Genomic DNA, 18134 nt, shown 5'->3' with positions numbered 1-18134 from the left:
TCCCCATCCTCCTCCCCCTCCTCACCACTGTCCCCCTCCTCCTCCTTCTCCTCCTCCTCCCCCTCCTTCTCACCACCAGAGGACCTGAAAGGGACCACCACGCTGTTTGGAGTGTGTTCGGTGCTCAGCCACGTGTCAGAGCTGGCTGCCTACTTCACCAGCCACAAGTTCATCGAGCTGGTCGGACACATCAGGTAAGAGAATGACCAATCAGCCCTCAGCTATTCCTGTAAGAAATACTGGGAGGGGATTGGGAGGGAAGGGAGAGGCTTCTCCTCCCCTTACTGGGCAGGGTTTTTCCTTTTCTTCTACATGAGTTGGGCGTGTTATAATCTAGTAGACTCAAGCATTCCAGCAGCCAGCTCGTAGCATGGCTCGTTAGGCAATAGGCTTTCAATCTCTACCTCCGTCCTGGGTCCACAGTTAAAATATTATTATGAGTGCATGAAAAGGTTGAGCAGCACTGTACTAGAGTAGACTCTCTCACTCTACACCTCTACTCAGTCTGAGTTATACGTTGCTACATACGTGGCGGCCATCTTACTGAGGGGCAGCATAACATTGTGTCTGTGGGGCATCGTATACTCTTTAAATAACTTGCTCAATCTTTATCCAATTTTTCAAACGGTTTGGTTTGTTATAAACGTCAGAGATGATTATATGACGTTCATATAAAAAACAAAATGAATCAGATAAGCCTCCTGAATCATAGCCATGTTGACGACGTTTGTAATAAACCAACCCGTTTGTAAATCCGTCAAGCTGCCATTGAACATACTGTACTGTAGTCCCGAAGCAAGATGGATCCGGGTGAACTACGTCAGAGACTCCGCCTTGAGTCATCACAGTCTTTATGTCTATAGAGACACACGGGGACTACAAATGTCACGCCACCCAAATGGGACAGCGTCTCCACTTCTGCAGGCCAGCCCATTTTTTTTTAGATTTTTCTCTGGTTACAGTTACAGGAGTTTTCACTACATGGTGTTTGTGATATGAAATGTAAGCTTACCCTAATCACAGTAAACATGCCTTCAGTCATTTTCAAGTTACTCTAGTATAGTTACTTCAGTTGGCTGGAGTAGATTGTGATGAAATCCTATGTATTGAATCATTTTGAATAGAGAATCGTTTTGAATCTAAGAAATAAAATAAAAAATCGATTGATTGAGAATCGAGTTGAATCGAATCGGAATCGAATTGAATCGTGGGACACCCAAAGGTTCACAGCCCTACTCGGCACGTTGCTCAGCTGTTTCTAATGCTCGTGTGTTGATTGTATAAAATGGGCTTCTCTTCTATTCTGAAGTCAAACAGAGAACAGAGAGCTTCTTATGTGACGTGTGCTGTGCTGTGGCAGGGAGCGGTGATATCTGACACTGTGGTGTTGTCTTGCACGCACGCACGCATGCACGCACACACGCATGTCACACGCACGCATGCACGCACACACGCATGTCACACGCACGCACGCATGTCACACGCACGCACGCACGCATGCATGCAAGCACGCACACGCATGCAAGCACGCACGCACGCATGTCACATGCACGCACGCACACTCACACACACACACACACACACACACACACACACACGTTTGTATGACTACTCTTGAGGACATCGTTTTTCACAATGACGTGCTGTGGGCTTGTATATCTGTGAGCTGTGCTGTGAGCTTGTAGATCTGTGAGCTGTGCTTAAGGGGAAATTAGACTTTAGTATATTAGCGCCCCTCACTTCACACGGGTGTGATTCTTTTTCGTACATGTTACACGAGCTAGGTTCTAAACAAGAAAGCATGTTTACAGTTGTTGCACAGTAATTTTACATGAAAAGTAATGCTACTTTTGCAATGTAGTTAAATCAAAATTGTGAAAAAAGCTTGGGGGGAGTCGGTCATTAAAAAAAAGATTTTTAGGTAATTTGTCTGTAAAATAATGTTGTGTTTAAAATATTGTGAAAAATCATATTGTGAACATCATATCATGATACGTATCGTATCGTGAGTTGAGTGTATCGTTACATGCTTACTGGTGCTCGTTTGACACTGTCCTACTGTACTTGGAACGATGCAAGGTGGAAATGCTTGCCCCGCCCACGGCGCCCAGTTATTACTTGCGCAAGCAGAGCGCGCAAGTAATAGTTTTCGTCCAGTGCTTCGATGCGTATGTCGCCTTTTGATGCGTATGCGCCGTGCCAGCGTATGACGTAATGACTTTTGCTTGATATGGCAGTGGTGTCAGATTACATACTGTACATGTATACATAGGGGCATTACCTTTAATCCTCCCGACACTAAAACATATCGTCATTACGTCACCATCGAAAACCAATTACACTCTGGCATTGGGTCCTTTAATCCTAATCTTTATTATGTCATCATTGAGAGCTAGTTGTACCAGTTATACCCTGACGTCATATGCTGCTACGATACGTACGCATTAAATGGGGCATACGCAAAGTAACCACAGTATACCACTAATCAACTTACAAATGACATATACATAGAGGCATTTCCTTTAATCCACCCGACACTGATCGACATATACGTCACCATCGAAAGCTCTTACTCATGCGTTTGACTACTTGTGCTTGATATGGCACAATTTATTTTATAGATAGAAACTTTTACCATACTTCACAATACTACTTTTTTACCTCCAAAAACTAGGTACGTAGCAAATAGCTAAACCTAACAATTCAATATTTCAAACGTTCTTTCACAGAGAAGCTGAGATTTGACAGTTTGTAGCGGTCGACAGTACTTGCACGCTCTGCTTGTTGTGTGCAACAAGCAAGTAGGCACTCGACAGTTCTAGTGCAGTTCTAGTTATGTCTGTGTCCCTTTTATGCTCATACATGGAGTTCTTTGATGGGCATGCCCAAATATGGGGTCTATGCAGATGCCAGAAGCTCCATATATGGAGATATACTGTTGGGGTGTGGAGATGCCCTTTTGTGGCGGTTCTGGACAACCGGCTATCCGACGGACGCTGCACTCCCTCCCTGTGGGGGGAGGAACACGCGTGTGTCGAATTTGAAGTCGGCAGGGCGAACGGGTTATCGAGTTACGTGGATTACAGACGTACGTAAAGACGTACAGTCGTACACACGTACAGAAACCCTTTTTTAAGTGGTGCAACCACTCCCTTACGGAGCTATGTGTGGCTGGCTGGCTGGCTGGCTGGCTGGGTGGGTGGCTGCGTGGCTGGCTTTTTTACCCATTAACGACTTTCTCTCGTGAGGAGGATCAGGAACATGTTCCTCACATTGTCTGGTTCTCAAATTCTACATTTGGAGGACATTGGGCTCTTACAAACCACGCACGAACGCAGTGTCTGCTTACGGGCTGGGCCGTCTAGCCTGTGTAGAGAAAACAAAGCAGCTCTTTCAGCAGAGGACAGACTGCAGGACGCACCACGCACTTCTCTCTGTGTGCTCACACAGAGAGTAGTAGGCCATTTACGGCCTACTAGTGTGCAACGCGCAAGTAGGCACTCGACAGAGTGCAGTTCTAGTGTATTTCTAAAAAACTATATATAATTGATTCATCTTTTAGACTACACACGTTTTTTCATCAACATTATAGGCCATGCATTTGATTTGATTCTGTCTCATACTGTTACAGATGTGTAGAAGGGTCCCCTCCAACGTGATTCACTTACAGTACAGTACCCGGTGTCATAAAGAATACAATTACAATTTACAATTCAGGCATTTAGCAGATGCTCTTAATCCAGAGCGATTTACAATAAGCAAGAACAAAAGGCATGGCTATACATACATAAAAAGTAATTATCATGCAACATGCGTAAGCTAGTTGAAGATGGATTGCCACATTTTTTGTATTTTTCTAGTTTTTCATGTGTCTATGAGGTGACAGTACTTCATTAGACACTTTGGGGTCTAACACTCAGTCTGACACACTCAGGCATGAAGGGAGCATGAGTTAAGTCCGTTGCTCTCCCCAGGTTGGCGGAGGGTGTGTAGAGCCCAGGATCACAGTAGATGATTGGCACAGGGGTGAAAAATGGGTTACAAAATCGTGGGATAACAAAAAAATACACTTTGGTGTCGTTTCTATGTGAAATGGTGTATTAACTTTGTATTTAGGGTTTCTTCATGGCCAATGAAATAAACGGTAATATAGTGACATCACACTATCAGCCCCTCCCCTAACCCCTCCCCCTTTATCATACAACTGCATCTGTGGGTGCGGCTTCAGTTCAGGTGGATCACCACCCATCACCACCCAACAGGCAAACCAGGCATACTTCAGTTCATAAAGTTAACATAACTAATGGTTCATAAAGTTAACATACCTAATAACTAAATGCATTTGAAATTCAATTAAAAAAAGTTACTTTTCAGGATGCCAATTTAAAAAAATAGCAAAATAATTATTCAGGTTTTCAATTACAATATACAGTAGCAAAAATAGCTGATCGGCTACAACAGTAAAATGCTGTCTGTGGCCCTCTGGTACTGAGTGTGGAAATATCATGGCCCTCGGCCCCTCGCCATCGTCGCCCAGCCCTGCTGTAGAGTCTAGAGCAGGGCTGGGCAACTATGACCTTTCACCAGGAGGGGTGAGCGAACGTGATGTTATAGGTCTGGGCCCAGCGGGCGAACACCCGCTTCTCCGTGATGAAGTGATGGCTCCCTCCCGGCAGACCCGCCTCGTGCTCCAGGTAGAACTCGCACTCCGCGGGTCCGTGCGGCTGGTAGTAGTGATACGCCGTCCTCCTCAGAGCGTCCGGCGCGGCGCAGTGGTCGGGCGGGACCATCCCGTACACGGTGACGCGGTCGCAGCTCTCCGTGGCCATCGCCATGGCGATGAAGCCGGTGGTCAGCCAGTTCTGCGATCCGAAGCCGACGTGCTCCATGCCCGTCTCCTTCCGGTACAAGGCGTCGAATTTGGCCCGCTCCGCGTCCTTGCCGATCCTGAAACAGTTGGAGGAGCGTTTGAAGACCCTGCAGAAGCTCCCCATCAGGGGGGAGTACACCAGGGGAGAGTACCAGGGGAGTCCCCAGAAGACCACGTTGGCGGGGACCCGGCCGACATCCAGCAGCTCGGCCCAGTTCCGCGCGGCGAACCTGTGGATGGCGCGGTGCCCCAGCAGCCTCAGGGTGGTGCGCGTGCCCACGTCGCGCTCGTACCCCGCGGTGGGCGCGTCGTTCATGCGGATCACGCACTCAGCGCCGTCGATCTCCCCCCCGGCGCCGCTGCCCAGCACGCTGCCCGAGCTGGTCACCAGGGCGCAGTGGCGGCAGCGCATCACGGCGCGCGCCCCGAGAGCGCGGCGACCGCCGCGGTCGTCGTCGTCGTATAAGTCGCGCATGTAGGAGGAGGAGGAGGGCCAGAGGATGAGGAGGGTCCACGTCAGCAGGGAGAAGATGACTCCCAGTTTCATCAACCTCTCTGGCATCTTTTACGTCTCTCGGGCGACGAGCGGTGCTCCATCTCCGAAATGACGCGCTTTAAGTCCAGCTGTTTTCTAAATATATTGATATCTCGACAAACGACACGGGGTCCATACACAACCCATTATATACTCTGTCTCTATATACATTTTAATACGTATATTTATTGTGATGTCGTCAGTACAGTGACGTCAGGTCTTCCGGGGACCCCCCCCCCCCGGGGACCACCACATGGAGTTGCACCACTCACTTCACAAGGGTGTGACTGTTTTGTTTTTTTTACCACGGTGACCGAATTCCACTTGAAAGTGAACATTCTTTAACCCATTTAGACCTACGTTCTATTCTACAAAATGTCTTCTAAATCTTGATGGTTTTCAGAAAAACCTGCAATGTGTTTCTTTATCAGTGGTGCTCAAACTATTGGACCGCAACAAAAAATGATATGTAATTGGCCACCGACCCCCATCTGAAAATATGTTATTCCAGAAACCCCTCAGAAGCAAAGATTTGAGTTAAAAACGTTTGCTCTGAAAGAATATATTCAAAGATTTGTGCCGCATTTTCAAAAATAGCAGACCTACAAGCTCGTAGCGTTGCACCGAGTGCCGCGCTACGAGCTTGTAGATCTGCTATTTTTCAATAGCTAAAGCATAACATAATGCTTAAAACCCCAAAAGGGATACCCGCCCAGAATGGGTAACACAAATCCTCTTGCCGGATCTCCCAGAGATTTGAATTGTTACTGAACAAACACACTGTGATTACTATCTGAATATAGAGCTTTAAAACCTTAAAAAAACCAAAATGTTAAAAAAAAAAAAGAATCACAATATTCATACCTTTATAATTTTACAAAGAAAGAAAAAAGAAGCTTGTGACTTTCACTTTCACAGTACATTTTAATATTATACTATATAAATATTGCACTTTTGACTCTTTTGGGGGAAAAGCACATACAGTAATGAATGAAGCCACTGTATTTGGGTGTAGCTAAGCCTCGCCAGGCGATTCTTGGATTCTTCCTCAGACCACCATTGTAAGGATCGGCTGTGGTAAATGGTGCATTTATAATAGCGCCTTTATCCAAGGCGCTTTACATAGATTGTGCATTACATTCACCCATTCACACACACATTCATACACTGATGGCGGCGGAAACCACGCAAGGCACCAACCAGCATATCAGTTTGGAAGGAAGCACTTGTTATCAGTAAAGCAACCTCCCTCCTGCATTATGTGCAAAATAATTCTAAACGGGTGGTACGCATGGGCTGTTAAGTGATAGTCAACAGCCATGTGACACTCCAAGAACTAACCTCCTTAAGTGATAGTCAACAGCCATGTCCATGTGACACTCCAAGAACTAACCTCCTTAAATAAAATAAAATAAAATTTGTATCGATCAATATCATTCTGGAACATTATAAATATCACACAAAATAAAGTATATCTTTCAAGTGTGCTTTTATTTATTTATTTATTGAACTGGTCACAGCTGACCACATGACTGGAATCTTATATTCTTATTGTGATGATGTATTTATTTTTGTAGAATGCATTGTAATTATGTTTTGTTTTTTGTGTGCGTGCGTGCGTATGTGTGCAGGGTGTTGTACATCGGCCTGGCGTGCAACACAGCTCGGTATCTGTACATCTCCTATCTGACCAACGCATGGATTGTCCTGCCCATGGAAATACTGCAAGGTAACACGCGCACACACACACACACTCACACACGTACGCATGCATGCACACACACACACACCGGTGTAGTTCACCTGGCGGCCGTCTTGCTTGCTGCAGTCCTACAGTGCAGTACGGGGTTGCTAGCTATACCATGCTGCTTGGCCCTCACGCTAACCTGCAGATCAGTCCTGAGCTCAGTTTGCTGCCTCCTGCCAACTCTGCCACTCTGCTACCCTTAGTGCCACCTAGGCCCTATAGCTCCACTAGCTATCCGCACGCAGCCTTCGCTAGCTGACACTACGACAACAACTAGCTACAGCTGAGCCGTTTGTATTACTTTACTTGTGAGTAGGGATGTTTCCGATCCGATCCCGATACCAGATAATAATATTTATAAATTATTTATAACTAGCCCTTACCCGTTGTGAGATATTTGCCCCCCCCCCCCCCCCCCCCCCCCCCTTGTGGCCACGGGGGGTACTGCGCCCGGGTGCGTTTTAATTCACTAATAAATTCATTATTAATCATTAATGTGTCAAATCGAAAAAAGGGCTTCGTTAAGACCTCCATATCAATGCCTGTGTGAAAAGGAGGAGTGATTGGTGCAGGCAAATGAGGAGATACGGCGGTGTTTCTGACAGACAGACAGACAGACATTGTTAGAATTATAGTATGATGATAAAAAAAGAAAAAAGATCTTACTTTGAAGTCCACCGACCGGGAATAATGTTTATAACTATCTAGCTGAATATCTCATGTTGTGTTTATAGCAGACTCCTCACTCAAATGTGCACTTGCAGTTTGGGCAAACTCCACATGCCCCAACATTTTATTTACCGATATGACCCGAAATGACCAAATAAGGGCCGATCCGATACTTTTCCGATACCGATATGCAGTATGGGGACATATCTCTACTCGTGAGTATGTTGTATATTTTAACCAAGCAGAGTGCATTCTCTTATCCACCGCATAAACAGACTCAAAAGTACTTATACTAAAACTGAGAAGAAAGTCTGAATCAGAATCAGAGGTGCAGGCAGAGAGAGTCATGATGACATGTTTGATACAGGTATTACAGCAGAAAAGTGTGGTTCACTAAAATATTCTTCAAGTAAATTAGCAGCTATTTGCGGTACACAATTAGATAGAACACACCCTAAGCACACATAGAGGTTGTGTGAGTGTGTGTGTGTGTGTGTGTGTGTGTGTGTGTGTGTGTGCGTGCATGCGTGGAGGGGTTGGCTTTGAGTCAGTATAAAGGGCAGCTGAGGACAGGAGTGTGCGTGTGTGTGTGTGTGTGTGTGTGTGTGTGTGTGTGTGTGTGTGCGTGTGTGTGCGCGCGGACAAGGAGAATGGGTGTGTTTGTTTTCAGACTCTCTTATCACCAAATCAAACGCTCCATTTCCTCTGTGCTCTGTGATGCAGAACAGGATGTTAGTTTAATGTCTCTTTATTCTGCTAATCATTAACCCTTTACCCCCAGTGGCTCCCAAACCGTTTTATTCCAGGGGACCCATTGTTTTAAGATGAAAAACCAGGAGACCCAATTCCCAATATTATATTACATGCATACACACACAAGGCGCATATGTATGTGTGACTATGTGTGTGTGTATATATATATATATATAAGGTCTTTTTGATTCACCTGTGTCCTCCAGGGATAACTCACACGTCGGGGTGTGTGTGTGCGTGCGTGCGTGCGTGCGTGCGTGCGACTGTGTATCCGTCCCAACAGGTATAACCCACGCCTCGGTCTGGGCCGCCTGTATCTCCTACCTCAGCGCGGCCGTCCCTCCCGCCCTCAGGACGTCGGCCCAGGGCATACTGCAGGGTCTTCATCTGGGTCTGGGGCGGGGCTGCGGAGCCATGGTGGGAGGCGTCTTCGTCAACTACTTTGGTAGGCATTTATTTACCCATTTAAGGTGGTTGCACACTGGCGCGTTTTACGGAAAACCGATGGAGAAACGCCGCTAAAGTCTGCAACCACCGGACGATTCTACAAATGCCTTCTAAATCCTGACAGTTTTCTGAAAAACCTCATGTTTCTATATCAGTGGTTCTCAAACTATTTCATGTCAAGGAGCCCGGCCCCCAAATAATGGCCGCCGACTCCATCTGAATATATGTTGTTCCAGGGGCCTCCCCTATTGAAGGATTTCTCCCCTATTGAAGGATTTGCGCCACATTTTCAAGATTTTCGTAGCGCGGCACTCCTTGCCGTATAGCAACTTGATTGAACACTGTATTAACAGTTATTAAAAGTTTAAAATTTAGATTATTATTACAAAACATACATTAATAAATCATATATATATATTTGTTTTATAATGTGGCCAATCAGCGTTATGATCTTTTATACTTTTGATACTTTCTTTTAACACATTTTTGTAATATTCCTGAAGAGATTGTGAAATGAAACACCTTTCAGTGTGCATTGTTAGATCTACAAGCTCGAGCTTGTAGGTCTGCTATTTATGAAAATTCGAAGAACGACTGACATAGAAACATAGCTTTATCAGCAAACTGTCAGGATGTAGAGTTGTAGACACATTTTGCCAATGTGAGACTGGTATACAAAACGAACAGCACATACTGGTGTGTCCCCTTACACAAGATATCAGAGAGAAATATGGACATGAGGGTACAGATTTGAGCTCACTCTTTGTGGGCACTAATAGAGAGACTTTGCATAATGCTACATCATGCCTGCCTGTCACTTGTGGAGCAATAGAAAGCTCCTGTTGTAAAAGGATTCTGTATTGTGTATTGTATATTTTAATGTATTGTACCCTTTAAAGTTTTTGATTCATGGGTTTTTTATTATTGTTTGGACCCAATGTTTTATACATTTGTGTCAATAAAGTAACTAGAAGACATATTTAGAATCTGATCTCAGGTCAAAATGGGTTAAATCTGACACAACAGTGACCTCTAGTGGTGGATATTGTTGTTGAACTTCTGCCAGTATCTCAGTTTCTCTGCAATGAACCCAGTGGTGGAAAGTAACTACGTACACTCACTAGTTACAGTAATTACAGTTATTTTCATTTACTACAAAATAAAAAATAATAACATTTTTAAATTGCCTGCGGGAGTCACTTTTTTATCCAGAGAATCCACTGACAGTTACACTCACAGTTTTTATTTATTCTGAAAAGAAATCCACTGAATGAGACACTAATTAGCCCTGCGGACCCCCCATTTGAAAAGATATACCAGGGACCCCCCATAAGAGAAGATGTTTACGGCTCTAGCAGTGATTCTCAACCGGTTTGATTTCAAGGACCCCCAGTTTAACATGCATATTAGTCTACAGACCCCCATTTAATGGCATTTATATCTCTGGGACCCCCAATTTATATTGTAAAATCAATGTTAATTTAACTCTGAGAGTGTACACTCTCTGAGTTACAGACCCATAAGGGTCCATTTGGTTCCAAACTATCATTTAGCTAGGGACCCCCTGGAACTCCCTCAAGGACCCCTGTGGGTCCCCGGACCCCACTTTCGGAACCACTGCTGTAATGTGTGACCTGACCTCTGTTTGACCCCTGTGACCTCTAGGGGCAGCAGAGACGTTCCGAGGCATCGGGATGACATCACTGCTCATCCTGCTCATCTTCGCCTTCATCCAGTGTCTGGTTGGAGAGAGAGAGGAGAGAGGTGCTCTCACACACACACACACACACACACACACACACACACACACAGCTGGCTATATTAATGCAATCATGGCGACCCCCTCGAGCGAGTGAGGCAGACGCAAAGCAACGAGCAATGTGGGACTAACCTCGCGTCACCAGGCTTTCCACCTCGGAGGTAAAATGTGGGACAGTTTTGTTGTGATTGTCAACGGCTCTGGTAAGAATGTCGGTGTGCGAAAATGCACTAATATTAGGCTTTGCAAGTTTGCAACCCTCCTGTCCCAACTGTCTGGAGAGGCGGGTGCAGTCGCTCATAGAGAGCAGTCTCATGTCTGGAGAGGCGGGGTGCAGTCGCTCATAGAGAGCAGTCTCATGTCTGGAGAGGCGGGGTGCAGTCGCTCATAGAGAGCAGTCTCATGTCATGTCATGTCATAGAGGCGGGGTGCAGTCGCTCATAGAGAGCAGTCTGTCTGGAGAGGCGGGGTGCAGTCGCTCATAGAGAGCAGTCTCATGTCTGGAGAGGCGGGGTGCAGTCGCTCATAGAGAGCAGTCTCATGTTAAAGAGGCGGGGTGCAGTCGCTCATAGAGAGCAGTCTCATGTCTGGAGAGGCGGGGTGCAGTCGCTCATAGAGAGCAGTCTCATGTCATGTTAAAGAGGCATGGTGCAGTCGCTCATAGAGAGCAGTCTCATGTCTGGAGAGGCGGGGTGCAGTCGCTCATACAGAGCAGTCTCATGTCTGGAGAGGCGGGGTGCAGTCGCTCATAGAGAGCAGTCTCATGTCTGGAGAGGCGGGGTGCAGTCGCTCATAGAGAGCAGTCTCATGTCATGTTAAAGAGGCATGGTGCAGTCGCTCATAGAGAGCAGTCTCATGTTAAAGAGGCGGGGTGCAGTCGCTCATAGAGAGCAGTCTCATGTCATAGAGGCGGGGTGCAGTCGCTCATAGAGAGCAGTCTCATGTCATGTTAAAGCATATAATATTGCAGAGAACTATATCTATATCGGATCAGCGCCGCTTTGGATTAAAAAAAATCAGATATCACCGGCCCCGTTTCAGATAGGGTCCAATTTTATGGACCCGTGCTGCCCTCTAACGCACACACACACACACACACACACACACACACACACACACACCTGTTTTGGTATGTCCAGCTTTGAGGGTTTGCGTAAACAAACATTGTTTTGCCATCGTTTCCTATGACTAGTTTTGTGTGTGCGTGCACGTGCGTGTGCCTGTGCACTAGGCCAGTGTAAACACACACATTGATGATAAAAGAGGTAAATTGTGATTGGCCAGAATGAGATGATGTATGAGATAAGAGCTCGCTCTACACTATAGCTGGATATAGGAGGGGCTGGCACCCCTCAAAAATGTACAATTATTCATATTCTGTCATTCTCATTCGACCCATTCTCCATGTCTCTGTCTCTCTCTCTCTCTCTCTCTCTCTCTCTCTCTCTCTCTGTCTCTCAGAGGACAAGATGTTGGCTGAGAACATTCCGGTTCCATCCAGTCCGGTTCCCATAGCAACCATAGACTTGGTCCAGAACCCACTGGGCTCAGGCGGAGGGGCAGGGCCAACAGTCCCGGCCGTCAAAACCAAACACCAGGTACCGTGTATGACTAGGGTGACCTAGTGCCTTAGATATAGACAGAGTTCATGGGGCTTCAGTCCAATGGCGGCTCTCCTACATAGACTACGCATTGAGCGTGGCGACAACCAACTGGGTCAAGTCCTGGACCGGAAGTAGACAGAAATGCATTGGACTCAGGCAACAGCCCAGCTTTAATGATCTTAAATCCCTTTATTTAATTTTCTTTTGTAGTAATAGTACAACATAAACATTACAGAGATGTTAGTTGTTACTGTACAATACTTTAAAACAGTTGTCATGTTGCACACATGCTTAAAATAGCTCTTGTTTGCGCCGCCCTCGTTGAAAACAATGTATTTCCAACTCCAGCTTGTCTCAGTTCAGGCTGCATGAACAGAGCTCGAGCGCTCGGCTTCTGCCCCCTCAATATCGTAACTCTTCTATTACATGGCTCTGGGGTGACCTAGTGCGTGGGACAGTCCCTCATTTCCAAGACCTTTCAGGCGTTCCACAAATTGAGACCCTGTCTTACATTGTGACTGACAGGCATCGGTGTTCAAATGCCCTAATTAACACACCAAACGCCCGGGGTTATTTAATCCATTAAATCAGAGCGCCCAGCGTTTTATAGCAGCGGAGCACATTTAGCGACGGACCGGATGTTATCCCGGATGTAGCTGAAGTAGCTAAATGTAGCCAAAACACTCCCGAGGCAACAACGGCATCGACAACAACGGGAGGTATCATTAATTCTAACGCGACTTTGATCATTAATCCAAATGATCCTTTGATCAATCTCCGTCCTGAGCGCTGGGCGTTACTAATTGATTGAACGGAGGACTCTGTCCTTGCCGCTCGGGGTGTTAAGCCATTTCGGGCGGGAACCCCTTTTGGTGTTTTATGCATTCTGTTCTGCTTTAGCTATTGAAAAATAGCGGATCTACAAGCTATGAGCTTGTAGATATGGTATTTTTGAAAAATCGTGAAATGCGGCACAAAACTTTGAATGTATATTCTTTCAGAGCGAACGTTTTTAACTAAAATCTTTGCTTCTGGGAGGTCCCTGGAACAACATATTTTCAGATGGGGGTCGGTGGCCGATTACAGATAATTTTTGGGGTCCTTGACATGACATGACTATTGAGCACGACTGATATAGAAACATGAGGTATTTCAGAAAACTGTCAGGATTACTTTTTTATTTTATTTCGGTCTAAATGGGTTAATGCAGTTCTGTGAGTGCGTTAGAAATGCCGCCAGTGGTTTTTGGAACTTGGAAGCAGTGGAGTAACAACACCGCTGTCATGACAACCCTCTGCCACCAGGAGGAGCAGGAGGAGTGGAGCCGACCGGCGTGGGGCCTCAGTGGCGCCCCCTGGGTTACGCTGACCTACACGCTGCTCAAGCTGCGAGAGACCATCGCCATGAGCAGGAAGAACACGCCACCGCCGCCCGCCGAGACGCAACCCCTGCAGGTGTGTGTGTGTGTGTGTGTGTGCGCTTGTCTGTGTGTTTGTGCGTGCGGATACAGTAATTCTTTAATTAGTTACCTAATGAAAGCACTAGGCTAGTTATACATTTTGAGATTTGAATAAAAATGTTACCTTGCGTTCTGCATTCTATCAATGTGGGCGTGTACCTGACTAACTGTCTAACACTGCCTGTCTCACTGCTTCTCGACATCCTGAAGAAAGGTGAGACGCTTCACTCTGTCTGTCTGTCTGTCTGTCTGTGTTGGCTAGTGAGGCGCACCCTAGGGAGACATTTTTACAGTATACTTCATTGCGCAACAGTATTGCGCTCCAAGAATAGCTGATATACAAGCAAACATGTTGTCGCGGATGCGACTGTTGTGGGCTTTAGAGGTCTGCTGTTGACCTTCTGCAGACCGCGGCCATCTGGCCATCAGAGTTTGGAAGCACTCGTTTTCAGTAAAACAACCTGCATTATGTGCAAATTCAAAACAGGTGGTACGCATGAGGGACATTGAGGGACATCGAACGAGCACTTCCAATGTTTGGACAGATTCAATTAATAGTCACAAATCACCTAGGACGTGATCGGACGCACCCTTAATGTTTAAATGCGATCCAGCATCGCAATAATTACAATCTTGTTGCTGTCAGGAGGAAACCTCATAACTCCATTTTTGAGGTTTTAGATTTTTTTTTAGGCATAAATCATTGCTATTGAACACCCTTTATGTCTGTGTGTTGTTTCGAAAATACTGAACCAATGGAAAGTAGTAAAAAGTGCTTTGGACAAAACCTCTTAACTCCATTGGACCCTCAAAATGTCTGCTAAAGCAACTAACTCCACCACCACCTCTCCTCCTCTCATGGAAGTCATTGGCTGCGGTTACATGAGGGCTTTTTCATTCAGAATGAAAACTTCAGAATTAATTAATTCAGAAGTACGTTTTTTGCTGCGTGTTTACATGGGAAATGGTCATTCCGAATGAGTATTTACATGGACAATACTTTTAAATCCCATTATTTCATTCCACATCAGGTTTGGGGCTGGGAAGGCTTCTGATTGGATAGGGGGCGGGGCGGATATGTTTACGTCCAGTGGTTGAAAGTAAATTACATTACAAAAATTAAAATTAAAATACATAAGTACATTTACTTTAGTACCCTACTAAAGTAAAAATTTGAGGTATTTCTACTTTACTTGAGTATTTCCAATTTCCAATACTTTTACTTCTACTCCACTACATTTCAGGTAAAACAAAATAATAATAAAAAAACACTTTTATGCCATATTACTTTATATTTGATGTATCCTGTAGCCTATGAGAGGTTGCTCTCAGAGATGTGAAATTAAATGTCTAGTTTCTTATAATTAATTGCAAAACAAGAGCATAATATAGCCATACCAATTACATGAAAACAAGCATGCACAGAAAGACCAGAATGAACTTAAATCCGAATGTGTTTACATGAGTCCACAATTGTTTCAATAGGATTTAAAAATGGAATAAACCTGTCAGTTACATCAGATCTAAGTTTAAATCAGATTGGCCATTTTCATTCCGATTTAAGTTTTTGTAGGTGTTTACATGACAACTTTTAATAGGATTTAACTTTTATTCTGAATGAAAAGGGGATTTAACTGTCCATGTAAACGTAGCCATTGACAATACATAAAGTTACAACACCAACATTGATGAGGCTGTATTCCTTTGTTTAAAAAAAATATAAGATTTTCTTAATTTCCTGAAAAATGAACATTTTGGAGTTTCCTCCCGACAGCAGAGATATTTACCAGTTCTTGGCAGCGCTTTGCTTTGCGCTGTGTTGTGACGTCATTACATTTTTCCCCTTCGAACAAGTTAACATAGTTTAATACCATCAGATAGGACTTTTCTGTTTGGATGTATGGGCTGTCGTCTAGTTTAGAGTTCTCAAACTCTGCCCGACCAGGCCTGACCCGACATTTTAGGGCCTGGCCTAAAATGTATGCTAATCAGTAGTGCCGGGCCGGGCCTCGGGCTCCATGAAAAAATATGTATATATTGAATTTTTTTTATAATAATAAAAATTATAGTTCTGTTCTGGCTGTTTGTTCTCAAATTCTGCACAAACCCGACGAGGCTCGACCCAACGAACCGGCCCTAAAAACTATGCTAATTAGTCGGGCCTGGCCGGGCCCGATGAGAACTCTAGTCTTGTTGTATGTAGTTAGTTAGTTCATATGCTGTGCAAGTTTGAAGTTACCAAATATGCTGTGCAATTAAAAGTGTGTGTGTGTGTGTGTGTGTGTGTGTGTGTGTGTGTGTGTGTGTGTGTGTGTGTGTGTGTGTGTGTGTGTGTGTGTCGACATTAGGTGTCTAATGGGCGGCATGTCAACGGGTACCCTGATGACGGACAGCCTGAAGCCCCACCCCACCACCCACAGTCGCCGTCTGGCGGCCAATCAAAACCACCGCACAGCTAACGACAAAACACTGACCTGTAAATGACACCAGGGTTCCCAAATGGACCCTTATAGGTCTGTAACTCTGAGAGAGTAACACATGGAACCAAATGGACCCTTATACAGGTCTGTAACTCTGAGAGAGTAACACATGGAACCAAATTAACTCTTACAGGTCTGTAACTCTGAGAGTGTACAAATGGAACCAAATGGACCCTTACAGGTCTGTAACTCTGAGAGTGTACAAATGGAACCAAATGGACCCGTTCCATTTGTACACTCAGAGTTACAGCCCCTGAAGGGCCCCGGACCGGGCGTTGAGAAACGGTGCTCTTGGGCCCCCCTGGACGGTGAGGTGAGGTCGTCATTGCTCGAGGGCACAACGGGACGGATTTGAACCGGGGTCCTTTGGCTTCAGTAGAAGCCATTATGTAATTTATAGTGTAGAGCAGGGGTTCTCAACCCGTGGGTTGCGACCCCTCGGGGGGTCGCCAAATTATTTTGGGGGGTCCATAAATTGTAAAAGAAAAAAAAAAGAAAAAAAACTGAATGGCTGAAAAAATGGAAATGAAGAGTTTACATAGTACACATAATGCATGCATAAACTTGCCTTAATGATTATATCTGGTTTCAGTATTTATTTATGATTTGTTTCCCTCGATTACTATTGAGGTTATTTTTGCAGTCAGTTTGTATTGGTGGTGGTGGTGGGGAGAGAGGGGGGGAGGTCACGAGACATGGCCAAAGCATTTGAGACAAAAACGCTGCCAAAAACGTTGAGAACCTCTGGTGAGAGCTCTTTGTGCGTCCAAAATGACCAAGAGATTAGTTCTGTTTTCAACCTGTTCTTTGTTTGTTTGTTTTGTTTGTATGTATTCTTGTTTGTTTTTAACCCATTCAGGCCAGGGAACCCCTTTTGATGTTTTTTTAATGATTTATGTTATACTTTAGCTATTGAAAAAGAGCAGATCTACAAAGCTCATAGCGGCGGCTACGAGCTTGTAGATCTGCTATTTTTGAAAGATCTTGAAAAATGTGTCGCAAATGTTTGAATCTTTCAGAGCGAACGTTTTTAACTCAAATCGTTGCTTCTGATTTTCGGAATGGTGGTCGGCGGCCAATAGAGCGTCGCGGTCCCGCCCCCTCGAGAGACCCGGAAAATAAACCGCCGTTCATTTTCCTCATAGGCATTTCTTAAAGTATTTATTTAAAGACGGTTACGCCGCGGACAAAGCCAACTCGGATCGTGACAAATCATTAGAAAAAAGAAAATAAAGGCAGGAGACATGACACTATTTGTTTTGTTTTTCTTCTTATAAGTCATTCGATCGGCCCAAAACATTGTGTTCATTGTCATGATTTGTCACGATCCGAGTTGGCTTTGTCCGCGGCGTAACCGTCTTTAAATAAATACTTTAAGAAATGCCTATGGGGAAAAATGCATTGGGGCCACTCGTTCTTCTGAAAGGGGGAGGGACTGCGACGCTCTATTACATAAGTTTTTGGGGTCCTTGACATGAAATGGATTGAAAACCACTGATAGAGAAACATAGGGTTTTTCAGAAAACTGTTATGATTTAGAAGAAATCTGGTCTCAGTCCTAAATGGGTTAACGACTCAAGACTCAAACCTTAATTGGAATTGATTGTTAAAAGTTTTTAAAGACCGTTTTTTTATATGGATCTGACAAACCCAACAGTAGCTATTTTTATTAGTTGCATTATGAAGTTATTGTTATTAAAGGTAAGGCAACAGAAAATGGACAACGTTTGATGTTTACATACTGGTCTATATCTATAACAACAATAGCAGTTTCTTTGTTTTCGGGGAATTATGTGGAAATGACTTAAAAA

At 44.7% G+C, this 18134-nt stretch overlaps 2 protein-coding genes across 5 annotated transcripts in view; one reads left to right on the top strand and one right to left on the bottom strand.

Annotated features, from left to right (window-relative positions):
- The window catches only part of LOC308312198 (major facilitator superfamily domain-containing protein 6-A-like), a 33878-nt gene extending 16350 nt beyond the window's left edge, over positions 1-17528 (top strand). For all 4 annotated transcript variants that reach the window (XM_080794584.1, XM_080794583.1, XM_080794582.1 and 1 more), the window contains exons 8-14: positions 80-194; positions 7037-7134; positions 8858-9019; positions 10687-10785; positions 12242-12378; positions 13689-13838; positions 16192-17528. In XM_080794584.1, the coding sequence (XP_080650710.1) occupies positions 80-194; positions 7037-7134; positions 8858-9019; positions 10687-10785; positions 12242-12378; positions 13689-13838; positions 16192-16302 (872 nt within the window). In that variant the 3' untranslated portion in view covers positions 16303-17528. The remainder of the gene's footprint in view (positions 1-79; positions 195-7036; positions 7135-8857; positions 9020-10686; positions 10786-12241; positions 12379-13688; positions 13839-16191) is intronic.
- Positions 4581-5432, bottom strand: LOC308312202 (alpha-N-acetylgalactosaminide alpha-2,6-sialyltransferase 6-like; the record flags this gene model as incomplete). The annotated part of the gene is made up of 1 exon (XM_080794589.1): positions 4581-5432. The coding sequence occupies one exon, from the start codon at positions 5430-5432 to the stop codon at positions 4581-4583; it is 852 nt and encodes a 283-aa protein (XP_080650715.1).
- Positions 17529-18134: the final 606 nt, after the last annotated feature.

Source organism: Protomyctophum bolini, assembly GCF_963924005.1.
Source record: "Protomyctophum bolini genome assembly, contig: SCAFFOLD_57, whole genome shotgun sequence".
Classification (NCBI taxonomy): domain Eukaryota; kingdom Metazoa; phylum Chordata; class Actinopteri; order Myctophiformes; family Myctophidae; genus Protomyctophum; species Protomyctophum bolini.
The sequence above is the reverse complement of the archived record's forward strand: the minus strand, read 5'-3'. Positions and strand labels throughout refer to the sequence as shown.